This window comes from Pituophis catenifer, unplaced genomic scaffold (assembly GCF_029215685.1).
Source record: "Pituophis catenifer annectens isolate HBS135680 unplaced genomic scaffold, rPitCat1.0.hap2 SCAF_1, whole genome shotgun sequence".
Lineage (NCBI taxonomy): Eukaryota > Metazoa > Chordata > Lepidosauria > Squamata > Colubridae > Pituophis > Pituophis catenifer.
The window spans coordinates 144,252,871-144,280,570 of NW_027256881.1; the positions used below are offsets into that span (position 1 = coordinate 144,252,871).

General features: G+C 39.3%; 1 protein-coding gene across 1 annotated transcript in view; it reads left to right on the plus strand.

Moving 5' to 3' along the window:
* Nucleotides 1-27,459, plus strand: part of KLHL29 (kelch like family member 29) — a 278,015-nt gene extending 250,556 nt beyond the window's left edge. Inside the window, exons 11-12 of the mRNA XM_070955789.1 lie at nucleotides 13,691-13,835; nucleotides 27,202-27,459. Coding sequence (XP_070811890.1) covers nucleotides 13,691-13,835; nucleotides 27,202-27,385 — 329 coding nt within the window. The 3' untranslated portion in view covers nucleotides 27,386-27,459. The remainder of the gene's footprint in view (nucleotides 1-13,690; nucleotides 13,836-27,201) is intronic.
* The last annotated feature ends 241 nt before the right edge of the window (nucleotides 27,460-27,700 follow it).

Genomic DNA, 27,700 nt, shown 5'->3' on the forward strand with positions numbered 1-27,700 from the left:
TGAAATACCCAGCAGGAAGACATTAACCACTGGTAATCAAGTTGGTGCATTAGAGCAGGGCAAGCCATCTCATTCCCTAACTCTTTCTGTTCCTAGAATCTGCTGAAAGATGTTATGAAGTTTTCCTGTACTCTTTAACAAAATGGCGAAACTTAATACATTATGCAAAGAAAACCCCACCCCTGCTCTCTAAAACAATTGCAAAAGCAATTAATACCCTAGACCACGGGTGTCAATCTCATGGCGTCATGTTGCTGTCACGTGACGTTTCATGATTTTTTTTCCATTCGCTGAGCTGGGGTGGGCGTGGCCTGCGCGTGACACATTTGACCCGTGGGCCACCAGTTTAACACCCCTGCCCTACATCTATTACAGTGCCAACCCATGCAGTCTAGAAAAAAAAAAGACACACTCGTACTCTGCGCATTTGCAAATATTGCCCTAAGAAAAGTATCAAAACTGTTAAGAAAGGACTTGTATACTTCCTCAAATAAAAGTAGCTAATTGTCAAATGTCTACATAATCATCAAGGAGAAATATTAATTGAAGCTGTTGTTATTTTTATTTGGTCTAAAAATAGAATGCTTAAGTGACAGTTTTTAAAGAAATGGAATGCATAGATTTCATTATGATGTTAAAAAAAATTGAGCAGATACTTGTACGGATAATTGAGCAGATACTTGTACAGGTAAGACAAATTCCCTTACTCTACATTTGGTACCATTTTCAGTTGAGTCTAAAACCATGACAGTATTTGAGGGAGAATAAATAAAAGGAAAATCTTTTGAAATGAGGGGTTCACTCACAAATTTTCCATAGTGCTTTCAAATGTGCTTTAGAGATTATCCATCTGCCTTGCTACCTCTTTCCTAAAGTTATTGTGCATGAAAAACATTTTACATTCTTTTATCATTTGAAATACATACAGGTTTATTTTGTTTTTGTTTTTTGCATCTTCAAGAGTTTATATTGTTAATAGGCTTCAGTTTCCCCTTTTGTCTGCTCTGTTTTGGTCTTGAGATTTCTTCTGGATCATTGTCCTAATGTAATATGAGGTCAGCCCAAGTTGACTTCACTAAATGGCAATCTGGTAATAAGACAACTGGAGTGCTCTTTCTTAGTTTATTTTTAGAATCCTTTTGACAATGCAGCCAGTCACTGTTGCTAAAACACAAGCGAGAACTCCATTATTCAAAGTAGTTCTTATATCCTATTAAGCTTTAGATTTTTATTTGAGAGCAAGAAGGAAGCAATGTTTAAGTCTTATCTCAATGACAGTCCATAGAATATCAAGAGGAAGCCTTTTTTTCCCCTGCAAACTGTTCTTTCTAAGAGCTGATCAAGTCTTTTAAAGATTTTAAGAAAACAATAAGTTTGTGAAATCATAGTTCAGATAATTATTGATTAGTATGCACTTCTTTGTGTTTGGAAGGGCTAAAATATTTCACAAATGCAAAGTTGAAGTGCATCTTTCTGGTTGCTACTCATGGTAGTATAATAATGATGAGAAATTTTGGGACTAACTTAGACCGATGCATGGGATAGGAAAGCTTTTTTACTATACAGATAGTCCTTGTTTAGCAACTGCCTGATTTAGTGTTTGCAGTTAAACAATGATGAAAAAGTAATTTTATTACCCAAACAATCAGTCAGATGGCCCAATCATAGCAGCATCCACAGGTCTGGTGACATCACTCCTCCTTCCTCCGACCAGGAGTGAGAATGTTCTCAGTTCCCAAGGGAAAGTATTTTATTTTGACTACACAGCTCCAGCTATCTCTAATCCCCATTCCCTATCCCTTGCTCCAGTGTGGCAATACTGAAGTTCCAAGATGGCTTCGGCCAGGTCAGCTTCAGGGTTGACAAACTGCTTCATTTAACAACCAAGTTACTGGTCCTAACTGTGGTCGCTGAACAAGGGCTTCCTGTACTGAACTGGTCTATATCATACAGGCCAGCAAATGAATCAGTAGTACGCCACTATTGTCGCTTAGTTGTTGCTTGAAGAAAATGTGTACTTAATTCTCTTTAGCAGTCTAATGAATAATCAGTCTCCTGTGGAATAGATTCTCTTGTGAAGTGATATGTTCCCCATGAGAGCTCTTTAAACAAAACTTGAAATGCTTTAACAATCTTGCACCAAGATTGAACCCGATGACCTCTTAGACCACTTTCAACTCTATGATTCTTGAACGCAATTCCTGAAGCATAGATCCATCGAACCAGCAGAGAACTTAAACATCTATATATGAAACATCACAGATACAGATAAAGTTATTATTTAGAATGAATTACAGGAACATAAGTGTGATTGCGCATCTGTGTAAGAATAAATAGTGTGAGGTATTAACATGATGAAGCTCATAACCTATTTTGGCAGAAAGATTAGCCATATTAAGTAGTCGTATGTATTTCAAAATATTTTACCTGTCTTTTACATATATTTGTAGTGCACCATACATATAAAACAAATATATCACTGTAAGACAAAATGCAAATAATTAGAATTGCAAAATGCAAACATGAGTAAATAAATAAATAGCTGAATCTGCAAACAGTAGTTGCAAGCACAAATATAGAATAGAATAGGATTGAAATAGATTTGACTACTAAGCTGTTCCATTTCACGCAATATATTCTCTCATGGACAACTTTCCCTGACCTGGTAATCTCTAGATGTCTGCCTTAACTTAGAAACATTGGCTGTGCTTACGTAAACCCCTCTAAAATATTAATTTCCATAATGACAGCTGAGCTAGCCTCAAACCAACCATTTAGAAAAAAATTAATGGACTGCCATCATTTGTAAATAAAGTTTACAATCCTAATATTTAGGATTAGTAAATAAAGTTTACAATCCTAATATTTAGGATTAGTCTTTCTAATAAATCCAAACTCTCCCCAGCTATTTCTGTAATGACAAATTTGAGCCTGAATAGCAAAAGATTTCACTCTCCAGATGAGCTGCAGGTAATTGGGGCACAATTAAAGATTGATTTAAAAAAAGACATCCCTAATAAATAATGAAGGAAAAAGGGATGTAGGAAAGTGGTTTTAATGTATATTATTGTGGATATAATTCCCCTAAGTATTTAATCACTGGACATGTAAGCTATAAATGTGCCAATTACCTATACACAGTCTTAACATGCAAAAAAAAGGCCAAGCAACATTCTTTGTTGGGCTTAGATATTAAATAGCCCTTGAACAGAGTGTCTGAAGCAGACACTCATAAAATGGAATGGAGGTCTATAAGATGGTTGGTGGGATCAAAAGCCATTCCACCACGAGTCTGCTAAAGAAAGGGACAGATTTGGTTCTCTTCAGAATTTCCAAATTGCACATTTATTAAAGTGGAGATGTTTTAACAGTTGTGTTAAACTGTTAAATACTTCGAAGGCCCTGTTCAGAAAAGGTGAGAGAAAAGTCACAAAAACTTTCATGCACACTTTTTTAATATCTCAAACCTAATGTGGAAGAAAAGACAAAATAAGACTAAGAATGGAGGAGAAGGGGGGAAAATAGAAATTGAGATTAATCAGAATTCACAGTTATCCATTCCCACTGCAGCATCATGTACATATCATAAGCCTGTTGCCCAATGTATTTAGTCATTATCAGTACCTGAGGAAGCATTATCAGGTAGATGGCATTTTCTACTGTAATTCTTTCTGCCTTCTGAGGCCTCTGGTGGATGGAGGGTTCGGAATTTTACTCCCACCTTGAAAAGGGCAGAAAAGCAACAAGTCCAAGCATGGTTGCATACATGTGGCATTTTTTACTCACATCGTGGAGATTGTTGCATGTAAAAATGTACAAGTGCCTTGTAAATAACAGTGTAGACTTCTAGAGGGAAACTGTGATACCAACTTTGTTTTTCATCTTTCCTTCCTTCAGAATTGGTGGTGTCTTACATATCTCTTTATTCTGCATGCTTACATTGTGCAGTTCATCCTAGCAATATAAACATACTACAGGTAGTCCTTAATGACTGTCTCGTTAGGCAACCATTCACAGTTACAACAGTGCTGAAAAAGTAACCTTGCAACAATTACACTTTTGCTGATCTGTAAAGAAAAGGAAAGCTGAAGTAAGATCATAAGCACAGTCGTGATTGCACTGAGAAAACTACTTTGCTTATTGACCAAGTTGCCAGTCCCAGCTGTGGTCACTAAACAAGGACCTAATGTACTAAGATGCAGATTTCCCAGGTTTAATTTATATCCCTAAATCACCTAATAAATAAATGATTGCTGTGGTTTTCTTTTGAAAAGTTGGGGCCATCATTAACATCCTTGTTCACGGTGGACAAAAGAGATAGTATCTTGGTAAAAGTCTAAAAAATGGCATGCTGTGCGGCAGAGCGATATTTCCTTCTGCCAGCAAAAGCTTATTTTGCTGCCAAAGCTGGTTCTTTGGTGGCATGCTCCCCAGATTCAAATAGGAGAAACAGGAATGATTCAAGAACACCATCAGATGACTATGGGCATACCTGGGAAGAGGAATGTCAATGGTTGCAGTTTTCAGTAGGAGTGGCTGGAGGATCATGTCTCCATCTTTTCCTTTCAATTGTTTGTTCTTTTTAAGTTTACCTCAGGTTTTAATTGCAAAAAGTAATTTCTTTTTTCAGTTTCATTCTTATTTTTAACGGTTAATCAACTGGTTGAATGCTGATTTACTCTAACTCCTTGCTGAATTTTAATGTGATTTCTTTGCATTTTTTTATTGCTTTATTTCAGAGTTGTGAACTATTTTTGCTTTCCCCATATACAAGTAGATGGTGACTTTTTTAGGTCGTGAAAGCAATTGAATTTGATTTACATCAGATTTTCACTGCAAGGATTTTGTATGCTATTAATTTTTAAAAGCTCTGGTCTTCTTTCTTTTAACTTCTGGTGGGAATCTGCCTTTTTTTCTATTTACTTTTCATTGTGGGAAATATTAGCTGAATTTTTTCTGTGGTTATTTTGTTATGGTATATTTACTTCTCCTGTCATTGAGAGGAACTATTTATGTCTGAATGGGAAAGCTCAGCTACAGGAAAAATTTGGAGAGTATTAAAATTGTAAATAATGCATCAACTTAATGATAAAGCCCTTTGGGAAGCCTTTGAAAAACATACTGAAATTGAAAACTTAGATTAAAAGTTTGATAAAACAACTACAGTTTTAAATCAACCCAAAGATGACACTCAAGTATAAGCACCAGCAGTTAAACCAGATTTGCAACCAGATGGATTGGAGTCTAGTTTGTTTCTGGCAGATTTAAAGGAAAAGAAGCCTGATTTGAAAACTGCAGGCTTGCCGGAGAAGGCTGAAAGGGGCAAGAAATTTAAAGACTTAGAAATGACAGAATTGATGAGTGATGGACTGGACTTTCTCAAGAAGATTGATGGAGATTGGGAAATGGGTATATATATAATCACAAAACAATTGTCAAGAGGCACTGCATTACAACTCAAGGAGAATTCTTTGAACAACAATTTTTAAAATTTATTTTTATTTATTTATTTGTCAAGCGTGTATTATTAGATATATAAGTATAAACATGATTATGAATACATGAAATGGATATGAATAAAAGGGGACATTAGGACAGGGACAGTAGGTACACTGGTACGCTTATGCACGTCCCTTACAGACCTCTTAGAAATGGGGTAAGGTCAACAGTAGACAGTCTAAGGTTAAAGTTTTGGGGGTTTGGGGAAGAAACCACAGAGTCAGGTAGTGCATTCCAGGCAATGCTGCAGAGATATTTACAACAGAGATTTATGATCTTGGGGAATGAGATACAATTGTTGGGGAAGATCCCAGTTAGATTTTAAGTTAAAGTTTTATCATTAAGAATCAATCAAGGATAATTGATCCTGGAGAGACTAAAGGTAACGATTGTGGTGGTTTACAGCAGATCAGAGGCTGTTGTGGACTTGGTTAAATACAAGTTTATTGTTGGTTTTACCAATTAATGTAACATTTTTATAAACTAGATAAATGCCAGATCAAATTGGTTACATAAACAGATTTATAGAAGTTCGTAATTTGTGGGCCTGTTTCAAGAGGTGGGGAACTATTATTCTTGAAATACATTTATCAATATTCAACTAAGGGGAAAAATATATCTATGCGTGTTTTTAATGCACTCTTTTAAGGTCTTGTTTAATTTTGCTTTGTTTTTGTGTTTTTTTCCCTTTTTTGGAGTTTGTATTTTAATATTGTGAATAAAATTAAAATGTTAATTCAAAGAATTACTATCTCAGCATGCAGACATAGGAAAATTACATCAAAATGTGTTGCAAGTTTGCCTGGATAGTCTCCTAATCTGCAGTTGGAATGCAAATTAAAGTTAAATTAAATTAAAGTTCTTGCACTTTATGTTTTATTTTTAATTTCACCTAGTACTTTTTCATTTTATACTTCAACCTATGAACACCCTAAATCTTTATTCTTCTGTTCTGTAGCATTGGGGGGGGGGCACTAATAACATAACTTGTCCCAAACTAATATTTTAATGTGGGATTATCAGGCTTTGAAATAATAACACTGCTTTAGTTCAGCTTTGAGAGATCGTCCATACTTCATAGGCAAAAATGAGTTCTGAATTAAACTCCAAATTTAGCTATTAGTTCTTCTAATAGATCTTGCACTTTTTTCATTATAAAGGTTTGATCTCACTGGAATTACCCATGAGCAATAATTACTATTTCTGTAACCTGTTTAGCCTTTCCAACTCTGGGGTAAGCTCCCAACCCGAGATTCATTACTACAAAATATACAGAGAGATTGTTCCTCTTTTTTGAATAGATGTGCACTTTGAATAATACAAAATTCCCGCCTGCTTTCTTCAAATATGTTAAAAGCTGGATATATTTTGTAGGCAGAAGCATGTTCTTCTTGTATTTTTCTCAAAAATTCAAGATTCAAAAAAAAAAAAAGAGATAGGGAATTCCAGATTCTGTCAGGTTTTATTTGCACTTCTGTTGAAGAGGGGATACATCTAAACAGAAATACAGCAAGCAAGTTGCTGAATCTGTCTTAGCAGTAGAATATCCTTTATCTAAGCAAGCAGAGTTTTCAGAAAAATATTGTTGTTGTTTTCTATTTCATGCTATGTGTTTTTAAAAAAAACGATTCCATGAATTGTACCTGACTTTCATTACAAACACTGCTACTCATAAAAGTTCAATATCTTTACAAAATGTTCTTTTCTACAGTTTTCTTATTTTTATTTGTTGCTCCCTAGTGAATGCTCTCTCTCTCTTGCTTTCTCTTTTTTTCTTTTTTTGGCCTGTTTTCTATATAATTTGGGGGAGAAGGAGGGGATAGTCAGTGTGGTGTTCAGTGAGCAAAATATTCCTGGTAGAATTTACAGTAACAAAAGCAAACTCCCAAGCCATGAAACTTACACCGACACAAGATAGGTTGGATTGATAATAAATTGGAAAGCATGCAGTAGAGACATATGGGTAACTTCCTATTACCTGAAATTGTAGGATAGCAAATTGGGTAGTCTCTCTCCCTTTCAATAGGGAAGAATGAAAGAAATATACAAGTGCTAGTTTAAAGAAGCTCCATTTCATAAGTGCACAAGCTGTCTTATTCCTTTGGGGTTTTGTTAGTTGTTAATTTTTCCTTCCTCTTCCTCCTCACCTCTTGCTTGCATTGTTTTAGGGATTGTGCATGTTAGCTTTGCTAGAACATGTCACTAATTCAGTCACTGTAGGCACCCAGTGTGCCTGGATCATAGACTGATGGCTTCAAGGAACAGCAGGAGCTCTTGACAATTGTCTAAAATCTAGAAGGCAGTCACTGATGATTTGATTCACTGCTCAGTTCTCTCTTTTCCGTGCAGATTATCAGGGATACGAATTCTCAGTCATGAGATTCTTCTTTGCTATAGATTTGTAAGTCTTTCCTATTTTTTTCATGCCTGGGACTCTATGTCAATGGATATGTGTGATCTCTCTGTTGTCTCTCAGGAATGCTTTATTACTTCTATTTTCCCCTCATCCCTTAGGCAGCCCCTCTTAGTTCTCCCAGCTGGGTTCTGTTGTGGGAAATAATGCCCATGCTACATAAGGATCCATGTTAATTAGTGACTTTCTTTGATTCTAAATTAAGCCCAAGGACTATCACTGCTTACCTTCAGATATTGAGATTTTGTATGATTTTCCTCACTATAATCCTTAACTTTCTTACTTAGGAACATAAATTTCCTTTCATAGATTTGACAGAAGCTTATTTTCATATGATGACTGCCCGCTGTTGGATTCCTTGATTCCTTGCCCCTGTGATCAGTTTAGGGCAGGGGTGTCAAACTCAAGGCCCGTGGGGTGCTTAGATCTGTCCTGTGGGGCCGCCCTGGAAACAGTAAAGGACCAGCCCGTAGTGCTTCTGCCACCAACAACGGAGCTACATTTTCACTGGCAGAGGGTTGCAGGAGGCCGTCCCAGCCGAAAACAGCTTGGGAGCCCATTTTCTCTGGCAGAGTACTCGGGCCACCACAGGCGCCCCCAAAACAATTGACATCAAGATGGCCATGCTGTACCTGGCCACCAGCCCCCACAAAGTCAAACACAACCCTGATGCAGCCCTCAATGAAATCGAGTTTGATACCCCTGGCTTAGGGGCATCTTGATAAAGGCATCTAAAGAATGTAGTAAATGTTTAAACGAATAGTTATTACATTTGCTCCTTATCCCATTATAAGTTGCAACTTTCTAATGATGCCTTTTAGTTGCAGAACTGCAGGATAGTCCTTTAGGCTTTTCTGCTGCTTCCAATCCTAGGATTCCACAAGTCAGTCTGAATTGCATTCTTGTTGCACCTGGAAAGCCACAGGGGACTAACTTTGGTTCCCTCCTCTGATGGGGGTAAGGAGGAATGCATCCAGCTCCTAAAGCAACTAACTCTATTCAGTATATATCATGGCATTGGTAATCATCATCATCATCATCATAATAGTGTACAAACTTTCTGTTTGGAATATGGACCTGCATTTCCATTTCAAAGACTCCTATTTTTTTACTGCTACATCCTCTTTCCACTTTGGGGAGTTTGTTGTTCTTTCCATGATGTCTTAGCCCTTTGAGTCCCTTAAGTAGTTTTCTCTAAGATAGCTTTTCTTGTCAATTTCTTAGACAAGTGTAACTGAACAATTATCTTTGCACCCTACCATTCTTACCTTATCTTTCATTAGGATAAGTGCACATTTGGATGTTTTCTTTTTACCAAGGGACATTTCCAAGTTGTGCCTCTGTCAAGAATTGGTTTTGCCAATGCTTCTCCATGTACCTTGAAATAATGTGGAGATTTGTGTGTGGGTTTATAGTACGTGTGTGCATTTGTGGGTAGATGGATAGACAGATATAAGGGTATAGCTATAGATACAGAATATCTGAATTCTTCAGTGTTAGTTCACTATCAAGTTCTAGCAAATATCCTCAGATGTCAGACCTGAATTTTGCCCAGCAGCAACTTCTGTGGTAACTTTTTAATGAGAAATACATTATATTCTCTTTGCTTATGTTGAACTATAGTTTGGTCCCAAAGACTGGCCTTCAGGGATCAGTCTAGTCTAGATCTTTGATCCAAGATGGGCTCAGCTCTTGACAGCATTATCTTCTGTCCTATCATGATCCACATACGTGAACCACAAATACCCCAAAGAAGAAGAACTAATTATTTCCCTGTGATTATAGTTCTCCAAATGGTCATCTGTTAATTTATACAACCTAGCCTTCCTCCCATTTGTACTGCAAAGATAATTAGAGGTAACTTGGTGTATGGAGGTAGGTGCAATTTAGGGACATGATGAAACTCTGCTTGCTTTATTCGGTATTCAGGGTAGTCAATATACTTAATAGAGTGGACTTCAAAGCTGTTGTGCAAGACAGACCCCATATGTTCAGATTCACAAATAATCAACCTGAAGAACTTCAGCAAGATGATTGACAGGTATTACATTGTGAAAGACAGTATTGATTATCCAATGTCATTCAGCCTTTATGGAGAGATGTATCTTCTAATTCAATTTATAGTCACTACCCTTTTTCACGTACTATTTTTTCAATATTTTTAAAATATTAGTTTTTATTATTAATGGTTTAATCTTGAACACTGCCCCTTGATCCATCAACCTCCTGGTTGACAAATGTTTGAAGTTTGGAGATGTGATCTATGTTCTGATTCTGATTTTATTGTAAAATTCTAGTCCTTTATGGATCAAATAAAACATATTTAGTTATGCTGCAATATTATCTATTACTACGGACAAAAAAAAAGGACAGAATTGTTGCCACTCAAAACAGAGGGTGTTTGTGTCAGAGTTTGCAGCAATCCAACCAGCACACCAGTAAATAATTCAGCAGGATTCATTTATAGAAGAAACTTGTTTATATACAATGATATAAAACATGATGCATATATACAATACCCATGCAGCTCTTGCAACATGGTAGCAAGTACAAAGACAAGAAGCAGAAGTAGAAGCTATAATGCAAGGACAAAACGAACTCATATGTGTATGTGTGTGTGTATATATATATGTTTCTTTTTCTTTTTCGTAGGCTTTTATGTGCATATTCTTTCTAGCCAGGTTTTCCCTACGTAGCCAAGGTTTTTTTTGTAGCTCCAGCTCAGTAGAATCTCATCTACTCGGTTCTGGGCTTTTTTCTTTTCTAACACCTAGCAAGCTCTCACTGCTAGGTGGGAGACCTAAATAGATCCATTTCTAGCTTGTTAGCTGTCATCAGTAGGCCACACCCATATCCTCCCTGTAAAGGCACAGTATCAATTTTCTTACTTCTTCGTAGGGTTTATGTGTGTTTTTCTAGCAGTGAGAGCTTGCTAGGTGTTAGAAAAGAAAAAAGCGCAGAACCGAGTAGATGAGATTCTACTGAGCTGGAGCTACAAAAAAACCTTGGCTACGTAGGGAAAACCTGGCTAGAAGAAAAACATATATATATATATATATATATATATATATATATATATATATATATATATATATATTACACATATACATATACATATACATATACATATACATATACATATACATATACATATACATATACATATACAGATCAGTTAAGCTAAGCTAAGCCACGCCCAGGCTCCGAGCTGTCTCCCATGGCTCACAACACATCCTGTTCTTAATCACCAAACAGTTCCCATTGGCTGACTTGTTGTTATGGCTATCCCAGCTCATAATTTCTTATACACTGACAGTTTGCTTAGGATAGCTGGAGGGGATAATTAATGTAATGGTCCCTGAAAACTATCCATTGAGAGGGCCAGGTTAGCGATCTACTGATTTAAAATGTTTGTCCCTTCCCTTTTTTAAGATAAAATGGTCACTGAAGTATTGACAGGCACCCACAGCTCAATAGGACAATCTGAAAACCTAGATCAATGACCACGTACACAATATTCCTCTCCCTAAAACCAGTAAGTGAGGCTTGATTCCTTCTCACTCATTCTCACATTTCAAAATAGAGCTTGGTTCAACAACAACAACAAAAAAATTGTAACTATATTTGATGGGTCATTAAAAGCACAATAAACTTATACTTGGGGGGCAGGGGAGAAAGCACACAAGAATATAATGCTGATTCTTCTGCAGGAGATCTGAGAAACTGCTGACTTCAGAAGAGACAAAAGCAGAACTCTGCTATTAAAACCTCAAAGTGGGACATTCACAAGGTGATATCCACTGCAGGGCATTAGCCTCCTGCTGGGGAGCTTATATTTCTGCCTTGATACAACCCAAAAGAATATCCCTCTGGGCTTTTGAGTTAATGTTTCTTTATTAGATTAATACATATTTTGCAAAGTAATAGTCCCATGAAAGGAGCCAAGGAAATGTGATCAGCATGTATGGGAAGGACACATCCAAATAATATGTTGCAGCAGTAGCAATAACCACATTTTAATTTTCCAAGTTTCAGAAGTCACAAAACTTGGTGGTATCTACTGGAAGTAATGTTGTCTTCAAAAAAAGGCTGACAAATGACTTGCTTTTTATCTGTTTGGACAATTGGCTTCCCCATACCTAAAAGGGTAGTTAAAAATAGGATTTCTCCACCTAGTACTTCTACAGAGGTGTTAGACTCCAGTCCTGGCTAGGAGTGATAGGAGAAGAAGGTAAACATTGTCAAAGAATACCAGATTTCAAAAGACTGTATTAAAGAATACTGATTAAATGGTATTATTGATGCAGGGTACATGATCTTGTTTGGGTGTTATCATTTTAACTTTTTCTTTTCAGGTAACTTTCTCTGCTTTGAGAGAATTAACACCTAAAGTTAATGATACATAGGTGAGCAGGAGAGGGGGGGGATATTTTTAAAATGAATTTTAGGCAGAGATTTTTGGGGATGGGCGGAGGACAAATCCTTTCATGCCCACATATAAATTTACTGTGATCTGGGAACTAAATACGACAAGGCGATGTGCTTACATCTGTCTTCCCCAAAACATATGGTTATTATTAAAGCACAGGCGTATATAGTTTATACAAAATTCTAACATGTAAACTGACTGTAAGAAGTCAACTGAGTCCTAGTTGGCCCCAAGTCAGTCCCATTATTCATACTTTACACAAACAAACAAAAGTTTAAGGTGAACAGCAGTCAGGGGAAAATGTTTTCTTAAGCTAGTTCAGTTGTTCTCATGAAGTATGCAAACAACATGGAAAAGAATGGATGCTAATGTGCATAGTAAACAGAGCTGTGTCTATTTTGCTAACCTGAACCTCACTTAGAAGTGAGATCTAAAAAAAATGTGTACATTATGTAACATAACATGCCAGGTGAAGTGTGAAAACAAGTAGATTGTACAGTATCTGTTGGATTTGCAGAAATCTTGTGTTAAGGCTCCAATGATCATGGAGGACCAGTTTAGGTCTTAAAAATTGGCAGCTAGCCCTGCATGTCAGCTACAAACAGCAGAAGCTGTACTTGGATACTACCAGGGGACAAAGGATTGGGGAACGCTCTCTGTGGCATTACTTAATATATCTTCGTCATTTGCCCCATTGCAGTATTTTCCATATTTCCTTAAATCCCATAAGGAGGCTAGTACAGATGATCAGAATTGTAACCCATTATATCCAGGGTCAGAAAGGCTGAGAAAAGCTGGCCTGCAGTTTCTGGTTCCCTGCTGTGTATATTCGGCTAAAAAGAAAAGAGATGGATCAAAAGAGGTTAGACTAGAATATCGATTCACCTCAAAGCTAAGTATGGAATATCTAACATCAGAGCCACCATCTGATTATGCTGCTTAGAAACTAATCTTGTTGTCTCAAAAAAATGGGCTGCGGTTCCATGTCTGAAATAATTTGGCAGATCATTTCAGTTTCACGAGGGCCATACTTTTTTTTTGCAGGCACAAGAATGCATGCCAATAGGGGAAGTGACAGTGCTGTTGGATTACAGCTACTGTGTACTAAGAATGGGGAAGACCCACAAACTTTTAAAAGTGCCTTTCAGAAGTTTAGGGGTGAAGAACACAATCAGCAGTAAGAACAGCAGCAAAAATATTTCCTCATTTTTCTTTTGCTGGCCTTGGAGATTTCAAGAAACGTGACTGATCTATAAATAAGGGGGATGCATAAATGAGAAGCTTGAATCTAGTACCAACCCTGGTAACCAATCTCAATGTTGCTTTTTTTTTTTTTTTTCCATCGACAGATAACAAATATGCTCCTGCAGTCACTCTCAATGGTTTCATCTTTATCCTTGGAGGAGCTTACGCACGAGCAACCACCATCTACGATCCAGAAAAAGGCAATATTAAAGCAGGCCCCAACATGAACCACTCCAGGCAGTTTTGCAGGTGAGCCAAACAACCAGAGGATGACTGAATTGCTACCGTGTTCCAGTACATTTTTTTCCCCTTGCTCAAGAAAGTGATGGTGTGGGAATGAGCAATACAGCAGGAATGAAGTTGCAGTCAGATTGCTTCTTGGTCGTTCTTTTAAGGACCAAGTGTTTTCCATACTATAGCCAGGAAAACTGAGGTTATGCATCCTCACCACCAGTTTTACTTTCGGTAGCTACACATCAAGGTCTATCTGAGTGGGCCCTGTCTTCAGCATTTTGCTAATGGTGGTGCAATGGTTAGAGGGCAGTACTGCAGGCTACTTCTGCTGACTGCCAGCTGACTGCAATTTGGGAGTTCAAATCTCACCAGGCTCAAGGTTGACTCAGCCTTCCATCCTTCCCAGGTGGGTAAAATGAGGACTCAAATTGTTGGGGGCAATATGCTGACTCTGTAAAACTGCTTAGAGAGGGCTGTAAAAGCACTGTGAAGTGGAATCTAAGTCTAAGTGCTATTGCTATTCTCTTGGAGAATTGGGCAGATTGAGTGGCTAAAATGGAGCATGTCTCAGGTTTGTCCTGATCACAAATAAAATGTATGCCACTCATTTCATAAAGATTCAGGTAGGATGAATTTTCTCAAAAGCTACTGAAGAGATGTTTAGCATTAAAAGCATTGCATTGGGAATGTGCAACAGAGAAGTGCTGTGGCCATAGGTAAAGCCGTCATTGAAAGTTTCATGGCTTATCTCTTAACACTCCTGAATTTTGCCCTGAATAACCAGGGGAGAGACCTGTGGCAAGCAGAATAAAGGCAATGCAAAAGCCTCATCCCGCTTTTTAATTCAGTTGCCTTTCCATATTATATTTATATTTATAATATATTCATATATGCAAACCGGTGCAATAAATCCACTGCATCAGGAATGTCCCACTTAATAGAATCAACAATACAGTTTTTAATCGATGCATTTTGGTTGCATGATTAAAAATAGAAACAACTATTAAATTTGGATAAGCAAAGCTATACTACCTGCAGTTTAGAATTTGTGGTGAAATTTGAATGTTTGGCCCAGGGAAGAAAGGGCTATTTTAAAAGTATTTGAGGAGGGGGGCAAGGAACTGATTGGGATTTAATTGACATCTCATGGCAGTGTTACAGTGTCATCTTGAAAGTCGGAAAGAATGAAATGGTACCCAGGCTTTGTCCATGCTTAGTATGACTTAAAGCCCCAGGTGCAATGTTATTACAAAAGCTTCATTGTATTAAATGTGCAGAGGTTGGAGTGTGGCCCAAGCAGGGTTTTCACTATGTCCACTGTCTTTACCTTTCAGCTCCACCTATAAACTCTATCTATCTGATTGAAATATATCTTTGTGCCTAAGACACAAACGTGTATGTGTACACACCAGTTTAAAGTTCATCACTAATTGATTATTAAAACAGATCATAGTCCAAAACTAATGGTGTTAATTTTAGAATCTTGGTGTGGAATTGTAAGCGAAAGCTAATGGGTACTGAATCCCAAGTATTGACTCAATTATTAGAGAGAGAAAATAAACATCTCTGAAGCCAGATGCCAAAACAATATTTAACCTCCCATCTCCAATCTGGCACTTTCTATATGTAACTAGTCAAATGCGCTGCTATCGTGGCCTCAGGCTGATCTCTCTTTGCCAATTTTGAATGAAAAGAAACAGATTCTTTCTGTCTTTCTTTCTTTCTTTTCTATCTTTATTATTTTTATAAATAACTCAAGGCAGCAAAAATACCTAATGCTCCTTCCTCTCCTCCTGTTTTTCCCACAACAGCAATGTGGGGTGGGGTGGGCTGAAAAGTTTGTTTTGCAGTAAATCTGAAGTTCCCAGTTTGGATTGCATATAATAACAAGTTAATTACATTAATATTTGCATAGCTCGCAAATCGTGATAACCCTGGTAGCAATATCATCAAATAGATAGGCTTGTTAATTCATTATGGCTTGTGTAAAACACAGTTTCTATTTAATAGCTTGCTCTCTTTCAAACTGTTCCAAAAAGCTTCAAAGTTCCTCCCCAAATGTCCAAAGGAGGAATGGAGGAGTACAGAAAATTCAGCTGTGGCATAAGTCACTCACTCTCAGTCCAACTCGCGTCACAGGGTGGTGGTTGGGGGCGGGGGGGGGAGAAGGAAGAAGAAGGGGCATTAGGTATGTTTGCCACCTTGAGTTATTTATAAAAAATAATAAAGGCAGTATACAAATAAATAAATAGATGTTGTATTGGAATGAGACCTGGAAATAGGTCTAACATAGTCAAACATCCTTTGCTATGAACTAAGAAAAAGTTCAACATTGTATAGCAAACCTTTAATGCAGAGCAGTGGGACTGGACAGGGATTTCAAGAGACTAAGCCGTTGGCTCCTCTACTCATCGAAAGCAACGCAACAGCACTGGCAGCGGGAAAGAACCAGAGAAAGGAGAGATTACCTACAGATATCACTTTTGTTCTCCCACCAACTTCCCTCCCCAGAGAGCAGAGAGATTAGAGAAGAGATTTCAAGAAAGTACTGTAAGCACACCTGCAGTTCCCAACCCATCTGCTGGTGTCGTCGCATTGCTCTCGGTGTGCAGAAGGCAGTAAGTGGGCATTCAAGTATTCCAGAGGGTGAGAGAGAGGTTAGGAGAGAAACAAAAGCAGAAAGTGTGAAACCGAATAGTCTGCCATCTTTCCAGAAGGAAAGGACATTTGTGCTTATGCAATTCTCTACTTGGTGACTATTTCAGTAGCAACAGTCCAAATTAGGGTTGTTAAATGAGGACCATCTGCATCAGTGGTGGGTTTCGACCAGTTCGGACCAGTTCAGGTGAACCGTTAGCGGATCCCAGTAGCCCAGGGGTGTCAAACACACGGCCCGTGGGCCGGATGCGTCACGCACTGGCCATGCCCACCCCCATTTTAGCGAAGGGGGGGGGAAGTTGTGATATGTCACATGACGACACAAGTTTGATACCCCTGCAGTAGCCTACTCTTATTATTAAAAGGTTTTGGCTTTTTATTATATAGCACCCTTTTCTAAGTCTTGTACATACAGACAAACTGGTTTCTTTGATTTGAGATTGGTCAATAACTACATTTATTGGTGACTGAAAACCTCTTAAGGGACTTTTTGCATAAAAATGAAAAAAAAATGAATTTGTAATTCATGGCTTTGATGATTAGACAGAATAGATTGTAGAAAGAAGAGAGTCACAATGCTACTTTAGAGAGATGTTAAAGTATAATTATAACTGCTGTGAAGAATATCAGAAGCTACTTCTGTGTATTTATAAATCCGTCTTTATGTCTTTCTCTTTTTTTCTACTTTCTCTTCTTGTTGCAATTTTTGCTTTCCCTGTTATTTCTCTCTTTTTGTTCTAATTTAGTTTGTATTGGTTCTAATTATTGCTCTTAAATAAAATCCAATATATACATATTATATTTAGATTTTGGCTTTTAAAATGACATATTATTGTTTCCATTCTCAATATTGGGACTCGAAGAGAGGAAAGTACCATATCCCTTACAACAGAAACATATTTTCTGATTTTTGTACTGTTTCTCCTGTTTTTATTGAAAGAGTGCCCTCTCTTGGTTGTAAAAAGAATGCTGTCCTGAAGCTAACATTACATTATATGCAGAAAATATTACAGTCCAAATCCCAGCCAAAGCCACTGTGTTCCTGCTGCTTCTGTGCTAATTACGGATTTTCATTGTTCCTCTGAGTTAACAAGAGTGAAATTGAATGTAGGAGAACCCCACTGTGTCCGTGCAGTAGTTAATTATATTTTTTCTCTCAAGATTGTAAACCAGAAGCAAACAGTGTGGTACAACTGACAGAGCTTCCCTTGGTAATTCATTCCATTAATTATGTGAAGCTTTTTTTTTAAATGAGGGATGTTCTTCAGTGATATTAAAATTACTTGGATGTGAATGAATTTAATGCAGTCATGCTTTCACCAAGATGTCTTGACAGACTAGGACTTCTATAATAATCTGAAGACTTGAGAGTTTATCTAAGATAGAAGATAATTTTACATTTACATCCCTTTGAAAACCCACAAAAGTAGAACAGTTACTTAAGGCATTCTGCTGTTCAGAATAATTCTTTTTTTTTTTACATCCAAGATGGAGGAGACGAATTCTTCCTAGTGATGGAGTAAAAATTGTACATACCGTGTTTCTCCAAAAAGACAATCCACCTTGAAAAGAAGTCCTATCATGTTTTTAAGCACATGCAATCAAATTAAGCCCCACCTACAAAATTAGCCCTAATTAAGACCCTGCCCACCCCAGGGTGCAGGGGGTGGGGCAAGACACACAGGTAAAAAATAAGCTAGGGTGGCGGTGGGAGTGGGGGTGGTGGAGCTGCCCTACTTACCAGGCCTCGCACACCCCAACACCTGCCTCGCCTTCTTCTGCGGCTGCTTGCTGCCACTCGCACGTATCGTCCTGGCCTCTGTTTAGCCTTCAGAAGCCTGCCAGAAGGCATCTGCAGCCAATAATAGAACTCGGATCGATCTGGAGCTCTATTATCAGCTACAGATGCCTTCCAGCAGGCAACTGAAGGAGAAACGGAGGCCGGAGCGATGCATGCAAGTGGCGGTCAGCAGCTGCAGAAGAAGTGGGCCAGCACCGGGCTCCTGCTGGGCGGGGCTGTCAGTGCCACCGCCGCGAGGTGAGTCAATAATTAGAACCCTCCAAAAAGAAAATAAAGACCCGGCCTTCTTTTTGGAGAAACACTGTAGAGGTATTCAGGTTTTACCTGTTTTAACAAATACTTTATAAATTAAAATAAATTTTAATTTTAAAATTGAATGCTTTGATTATTCTAAAATACCTATTTATAGGTCTTCCTTTTTTTAAAAAAAAATAGTGAATTACTGAAAATCGATGGAACTGAACAGAGGGTCGCTTTATGCTACAGGTGAATCACAGACTGAAGTGATTTATGCCTGAGACAAAGTTTAAGGCATTGATAGCCAAAAAGCTGGCTCATGTTAAATTCCTAAGGATTATAACAGGGATTGCAGTTGTAATGGGGATGTCTTTTCTTTTTCTTTTCTTTTCTTTTCTTTTCTTTTCTTTTCTTTTCCTCTTTCTTTCTTTCTTTCTTAATCCTTAACTCGCAATTTTCTCTTTTTCTCTTCGGATACTCCTGAATTTTTTTTAAAAAAATAGGCTTCATATCAGCTTCATTGTACAGGCATAATAATATTCCTTGCCCCTATTTTGCCTTTCGGTCTGCCACTCTGATAAGACTACCAAATCTGGACTGTAAAGATCCAGGACAAGGCTTGTTGTTCAGTCCTTTGTCACTGTTTTGTGAAACATTGGAGATCATCTCCCTAAGACTGTCTGCCAATAATCGCTTGTTTGAGCTCATGCTGTGTCATCACTGATAGCCTGAAGCCACCTAGAGCTTATTTTACATTCCTTTCCCAGGTCTGAACCTGGTGATCATACAAAGTCCTCAGTAGACAGATAAGAAGGTTTTGAAAGTCTGTCCACAACTTGTAATAGTCTACCTAGTAACAAGCTGTAATCTTTTTTGGAATTTCCTTTCCTTTTCTGTTATCCATCTGACATTAGCAAAGTTATCTCAGGCTTGCAGGATTATCTCTTTGGAATCCAACTGGCACTGTGTGTTGTAGATGTCCGGAGTGCAAAATCTTGATGGTTATCTTAGTATCACATGAAATAAGTGGTATTGTTCAGATTTTTAGTGCCACCTTTTTGGATAGCGGGATGAAATTGATCTGTTCCAGGCCCATGGCCACAGCCGTGTTTTTTGTACCTGCTGACAAACCACATGTATTGCTTTAACTGCCTCATCTGGTACGATTTCAAACAATTCTGCTGCATTTCATCAACTCCCGCCGCTTTCTTTTAAGCAATATTTTTATGGCCCATTTAACTTCACTTTCCCAGAATGTTCAGTGAACCAGCCTGTAGAAATATCATCAGTCTTTTTCCTGTGACTTTTGGGCAAATAAGATTTGTTGTCCACATGAAAACCTTTAGGAGAGCCAAGATTCAGGCTGTACTGAGCAGCACCAGAGTAAGGTTGGGTGTTTGCTTCCTTTCTTCTTTTTTAAATCATCTTTTGTTCTTAAGCAGCAAAGCATGGTGACCGCTCCATTATTACTAGGTGAGGAGGACTTTGAGGTACTTTCACAGATTAAAAGAGATGGCTCGTTAGGGATGAAAAAGATTCTTTAGATGAATGGCACAAAGGAAGCACTGCTATTTCTTGGCTGCTTCTTGCTCAAAAGCTTTCAAACCTGAAAGCTGTCTTTATACAACTGTAATCTTGATCCTTTGGAGAAGAGAGAGAAAATAAAGGTAGTCCTCAATTTACAATCTCAAATGGAACTAGAACGTCTGTTCCTAAGTGAGGTGATTGTGAAGTTAATCATGTCCAATTTTTATGACCTTTTTTCGTTGTGGTCATTAAGTGAATCACTCGGTTGTTAAGCAAATCTGGCTTCCACCCCACCCCACCCCTCATTAACTTTGCTTGTTGGAAGCTGGCTAGGAAAGTTGTTCTGACCCATCCTTAACAGAAACAAGAAACAGATTCCTTGTCACGAAAAACTCCTCTTTATTTATCTCCTGTGAATTAATGGCATTCACACACTGAAAAGTCCAGCCCTTCAAAGAGTTAACTGTAGTAACAGACCTTATCGGTTTCTTGCGATAATTGCCAGGCCAGGAGTTCCCAGCCACAAAGCTGCAAATTAAGTTCTGGCAAGCAGTCTCTGAGGCACAAAACCTGATGAGCCAGATCTTCAGAAATCTGAACTGTTGTCTCCTACAACCACCACTCCCCTTTCCTTCTATTTATTCCCCAGCCAGGGAGGGGCCATTCAGCATCCATGTGTGCTTTGCTTCCCGAGTCGACTCCTTGTCCTCAGTTGTTCTCCTCTCCTAACAGCTCTGCACATACGCGCATCTGGAACAGGCCCCAGTTGTTCTTCTGCCCCACTTAACTCAGCCTCCAAAGGCAGCTACCTCTCCGGTGGCTGGGAAATGTCAGACAGCCCTGGCTCTATCTCTGCGTCTGACACTGAGCATCCATCAGAGCCTTCCCCAGACTCCAGAACTGGCCCAAGTTCCTCCCCAACCTCTTCATCGTCCAAGTCTGCCGCCAGCTCTGCTGGCAGCTGGCAGGCCACAACAAAAGTTGCAAATGATGATCATGTGCAGGGAGGGGAGACCGCAACCATCATGAATACATGCCAGTTGCGTGGGGTGTAGTAACAATTGTAAGTGTGAGGACCTGTTGTAGGTTACTTTTTTCAGCCCCTTTGTAACTTTGAGCAGGAAGTAAATGATTGGTTGTATGTTGAGGAACTACCTGTGAACAGAAAGAAAAACACATTGTGATTTCAAGTATGTATGTATAATGGGAAGGAAAGCATAATCTAATATTCTATTAGATAATCTAATGCATAATCTAATATTCCTACTTTTTAAGTTGGATTTTAATTTTTCATGCTTTTCTTCCTCCTTTAATGGTGTATGATCAAATAATTCATTTCAATTGTTTCTGCTTTTTTTTCTGTACCTCCCAGCAAGCAAGAAATGTACACTCCTCCTTGCTTTGTGCTTCTGAGTAAGGATTTGCCCTTTTTTCCCATGCACTAGAAGCAGTGGTGGAATTCAATTTTTTTTACTACCGGTTCTGTGGGCATGGCTTGGTGGGCGTGGTGTGGCTTGGTAGGTGTGGCTTGGTGGGCCTGGCAGGGGAAGGATACAGCAAAATCCCCATTCCCTCCCCACTCCTGGGGGAAGGATATTGAAAAATTTCTATTCCCACCTGACTCTGGGGCCAGCCAGAGGTGGTATTTGCTGGTTCTCCAAACTACTCAAAATTTCCGCTACCGGTTCTCCAGAACCTGCTGAATTTCACCCCTGACTAGAAGTACCATTTTATAAATAACAATAATGTCCATAGGTGAGACCTATGTACCTTTGTCTCTCTTTGGCCCTAAAGAAGTAATCAGAGAAAGGAGAGGCTTGGTATTCCTGATCAACATAAAGCCAAAGGAATTTAAGATTGATAAACCAGCATATGGTTTATTTTCTACTATTTTAATCCTTCTTTTCCAAAATCCTCAAATCACTCAACAGTTAAAATTACACAATGGCATATCCAAATGGAGGTGGAGTGGGAATGTAAAAGCACTATAATATGAATTTAGTATTTAAAAAACTGACAGAGTTCTACCCACTTGAATTTCAATTTAATTAGGGTTTCCATTGTTTTTAATGATATAAGCATTTAGCCGCTGCTGCCCAACAGAGGGACTATGCTTGGCCAAGATGGTAAAATAATATTAGGCAAACAAGGTCAGAGCTACAAGCACCTGGACAATCGTTAGATGGTTGCTGAGAGTTAGGACCTTTGTATTTAGTAGTCATCCATGGTTTTGATGCCCAGACATGGTATGCCTGATGGCATGAACCAATGTTTCTCAACTTTACCAACTCTTAAGATATGTAGACTTCTACTCGGAAAATTTGGGAATCTGGAAATTGAAGTCTACATAAACTTAAAGTTATCAAGGTTGAGACACACTGGTATGGACAGGCTCTATTAAAGGTCATTGTTATCTGCCATGCTGAGGTGAAATCTAGGGATGTGACCCAGCCAAAATTAGTGAGCCTGAACTTCAAGCAATTATTGCTATTCACCCACTTTCCTTAGACTTTCTCCATCCCACCAGGCAGGAAGTTGAGATAACAATTGTTATGTTCTGGATTGCCACTGCTACACATTATAAGATTCTCCCTTTTGTTTTTGGTAAAGTGAAGCCATTGCCGTAACAAATAAAAAAAACCAAGCAAAAGCTGTTGTGTGGTCAGCCCATAGCCCGCAAATAGTCAGATTGACAACAATGATGATGATGAAGATGATGTTTTCCATTCAATTGTGTCCAACCCTTGGCAATTCTATGGGCCAGGACTCTCCACATCTTCTGAACTTGTATGACTCTGACAGAGGCCAAGTCAGGCCACTCCAAATGGCCTTGCTGGTGTCTCCTCAGAATCTTGCAATATGCCAAGAGGGATTACAGTCCTATCAGTAGAATCTCCCCGTTTGGCTTAGTCTTCCTTGTGAGGGGCTGGGTTGGATTTGGTGGGTGGCTTCGTCAGCTGATGAATGGAGTATAGGAGGATAAGAAAGGAACAGAGGAGCCTGTATAGAGGCATAATGATTTACTATGTTCACAACAGAGTAAGAGAAAGAAGAGCTTTGGTTACTGAACAGATTGGAGCATCTGGAAGAAGGAAAAGCAGCACCAAAGCTTATGAGAAATGCCAGGAACCATACAAGTTATAGCTGAGTGACAGAACACTTGCCTTACCCAAGTGGATCATTGGCTTGGATCCCCTAGTTTTGCTGAATCACAGGTCTTTCCTTGCCAGTCGATCAAAAGGATGAAAGTTAAACATTGATTTTCTGTCTCACTGAACAGAGTGATCAAGACGGATACTGAATTGTGTCCAAAGTAAACAAGCATTATTGGTTTGCTGAATAGAATTTTCCCATTTGTTACACTAAATATTTTGCTGAAAGTATAAAACAGGACTGAGGGCTATAGAACTGCATACATTTACCCTTTCTCGGTTTCTTAAAGAGAAATGCTAACTCAAGATCCTGTCTTCCTACTCTGACAATTTTCACAAGGTGCATTTGTCAAAAACTGACTGAAATGAAATGGATTGCATTATCTTGAGATACGATGCATGAGATCACAGTGCAAATCCTAATAAGCATCAAAGCATTTTGGAAAACAAAACTTCCTAAGTCGTTTTCCAAAATGAAAGTAGGAAGCAATCCTGACCCTCTCTCTGTTCCTGATGCTATCCTGCACTTTTTCCTTATCCCCACCTGCTCTAATCTTGTTCCCCTTTCAGATGTCTTAGTCGCCACAGGAGTCAGAGGTTGATGTACCCAGGAAATGGGCTGTGCCACTGTGGATGAGAAGGGCTGGCTCAGCCTAAACTTGCCAATCGCTTAATGGGAGATTGTTGCTTTCTCCTCTTATTAGCAAGTGTATTAGCACAGAACCTCTCATTTAGCTCATCTGTTCACTACCACTAAATGCGATTGGATGACATAGGCTGAGTAATAGCTTGCGGTGGGTTTTTTCCAGTAGTGTTCATCAGTGGTGGGTTTCAAAAATTTTTACTATCAGTTCTGAGGGTGTGGCTTGGTGGGCGTGGCAGGGGAAGGATACTGTAAAATCTCCATTCCCACCCCACTCTAGGGGAAGGTTACTGCAAAATCCCCATTTCCTCCCAATCAGCTGGGACTCGGGAGAAAGAGAATAGATGAGGGCGGGGCCAGTCAGAAGTGGTATTTACCGGTTCTCCGAACTAATCAAAATTTCTGGTACTGGTTCTCCAGAACTGCTGAAACCCACCTCTGGTGTTCATGTGTTAAAGATGGCTAGGCTTGATACACTGGTGTTTTCATAGCAATGCTGTTTTGGGATCTTCATTTGGGATGTTTACTGAATATAATCTTCAGTTTAAAAAAAAAAATAGGGGTGTTTCTGTTCCCAAAATGAAAAGGGAGAGTCGATTCAAGGATTTGAAGCTGGAATAGCTTCTTCTTATACAACCAGATTTCACTGGAATGATATTTTTTTGATTGGTTTTTGTTTTTATTAAGAAAAAAGAAAAAAAAGTATTTCCTAAATACCATAAAAGGGAATTAAAAAACAAAGACTATTTGGAGCAGTTCCAGCTAAATTAAGTGTGGCTCTATTCCTGTTTTTCAGTTACTAAAATTGGCAGCAAGAATTAGAAAGAATGTGACGCATATGAACATGCTAATTCAGTCATTTAAATGTTCTTTTATAACCTCGAGGACTACTAGAGAAGATATTTCTTCATTTCACTGTTATTTCTGGACAGGGATTAATGTTCACAACCCAGTCAAACCGAGATTGTGAAATGCCTCCCCTTGACAAGCCCTGGATAAAAAGAATGGAGGGTAAACATGTTTGGATCACAAAAACTCTCAGCAACAGCTCTGGAAGAAATTGATATTGATGATTCAGCATCAGGCAAAATACCTCCAGATGTTAATGAGGAATTCTTCTGCCGTCAAAAATGCTCACTTAATCACATCTGGCCCGAAAACAATCGCTTTCAGGGATCGATGATGGAAGAGCTGGAGAGAACGCCCTGAAAACTGAGTGCCCAAGCACAGCTGTCATCTAGTAATTTATTACCTGCCTAATGAAATTTTCATATTTTGCTTCCTCTGCCACTGCCATTTGAGTTATCCATTGTTCAGACCAGATGCTGAAATTTCCTCATTGGGAAACCAGGTCCATAGGTTGGACTGAGATTCAAACGGCACTGGCACAGAGCAAGCTTTCATACCGCTTGAGAATCAAAAGAAATGTGGTTTTCAAGTATGAAAACGCCAAATATGCCAAATATTTCTCCAATAAAAGGGGCACGGTAACACAATACTTAGCTTAAGTGTAGATGCTTTTAACTGAGAAATTCCTTTGATACCATTCTCATCATGCATTCAGAACGATTATTCAGCATTGTTGTAAAGCAGGGATGTCAAACTCGATTTCATTGACAACTGCATCAGGATTGTGTTTAATTGTGGAGGGGGCGTGGCCAAGGTGGGTGTGGCCAGCTCGACATCATTCCTGTTGGGGGCACCTGTGGCAGCTCAAGCGCTCTGCCGAGGCTCCCGAGCTCCATTTTCACTGGCAGAAGCACTGTGGGCCAGTCCTTCACTATTTCCAGGGTGGTTCCACAGGCCAGATCGAAGTACCTCACAGGCTGGATCCTGCCCCCGGACCTTGAGTTTGACACCCCTGTTGTAAAGGATGTTAAAATGGTGAATTAAAAAAAAAATCCATGCAAAGAAGCACCCATTTTTCATGCACATTACATTATAATCAACATGCGCAACATACTCTTTGGGGAGAAGGAACAAAATGGCATTTTCTATTTACATTGCCGGTGGCATAAGTACCAAGCTCTGTCCTCAAGAACTTACTATTAAATAATAACATTCCTAAACCAAGATGTTTTCAGTTCTGCCTTCTGGTTTTGAAGGCTGCTTTCATGCACGCAAAATGCAAAAACCACCCAAATCCTATTGCAGCACCTAAACCAGTGGTGAAATCCAATTTTTTTTTACTACCAGTTCTGTGGGCGTGGCTTGGTGGCCATGGCAGAGGAAGGATACTGCAAAATCCCCATTCCCTCCCCAGTCCTGGGGGAAGGATATTGCAAAATCTCCATTCCCACCCCACTCTGGGGCCAGCCAGAGGTGGTATTTGCCGGTTTTCCGAACTACTCAAAATTTCCGCTACCGGTTCTCCAGACCCTGTCAGAACCTGCTGGACTTCACCCCTGACCATAGGATGGAAGAGGGGAGGTCTCAGACTTTCTCTTCTAGAAGCCACACAACACAGAACATTTGCAGTTCGCTGCTTTGAGTTACTAATAGAGGGGGGATAAAAATCAAATCAAATAAAAAATATTATTTTTTTCCCCCTGGTTGGGAATGTGGTTGTTCCCTCTTAATGATAAAAGTGAAGGGGAAGGAACCATATCGGGTCGATTGCATGGAGTAGATCTCTTCACTTCTTCCTTTTGAGCCCCACTCCACCCCCACCCCCTAAATCGGGACCGAAATGCTGCTGCTCTTTTGTTGACAGCTGCGTGTCAGTAGAAGGAGGAGAAGGCATTTCGAATTATCCTCAGTTCCTCTGCTCACTCCATCTCCCTATTGGTTGGCCCCTCCGAGCAGCCTGGAGACCTACTCTCTAGTTAGGAGTGTAGCTCAACTTTCTGCCACGTGAACCCCCCTTTCCCCCCTCCTCCCCCAGTTAGATTCTCATTGCATTCTATGCAGCCTCTGGATCTAGAGGGGAGCAGACCAAGGCAACACAAGCTGTTCTTTCATTCCTCCATACTGTCTTTATGATTGTCTTTACATAGACTGTAGAAAGCTGTCCTGAATTTTCTCTTTCCGTTTGTGTATATGGGGACCTAAACGATCCCAGCAAGGGAAAGATTGGCTATGGTGCCCTCCCTGCTGTGGGGTTCATCCGGGCCAATTCCTGTCCCCCTCCATTGACATTTGTGGTAGCCTTTCCACCCACGGGAGAAATCTGAAAATTAATTAAGGTGGGCAAAGGCTTGATGTGCTGGTTATTATAGTCATTGGTTTGTGGCAGTTATGACTCTAATGCGGAAGCTGTTCTTTCAAACAGCAGGATCAATTACTAAATAGAGCAAGTGCTTAGCGGACTGTTACTAACTGCATTCCTCTCCTTTCTCTTTCTCTCTCTCTCTCTCTGCACAGCGCTGTGGTTCTTGATGGAAAAATTTATGCCACTGGTGGAATTGTCAGCAGCGAAGGCCCCGCCCTAGGAAATATGGAAGCTTATGACCCCAACACCAACACATGGACGCTGCTTCCCAATATGCCATGTCCGGTGTTCCGGCACGGCTGTGTAGTCATTAAAAAGTACATTCAGAGCGGTTGACGCCATCAGAAACTTGGCTTTTGCCTGCTGAAAGCAAGCCGAGCGAGCGTTCCTGCAGAGAGAAATCGGGAGAATACAACAAAAGAACATCTTGTCTAAAGTCATGACTAATCTCTACGCTGAATGTAGAAAATCATCCTCACTTTTTGATGAACAATGAGCAGAGACTGCATACTGTGGACAAGAACAGGATTTAACACCCGTGTGCCACTAGGTGTCACCGTGGTGTTTGCTACAGACATGGGCTTTTGGTCTACGCAGGTGCAATAACATTGTTGTTTCAAAGAGGGGAATGAAATGAACAGTGTGCGTTCT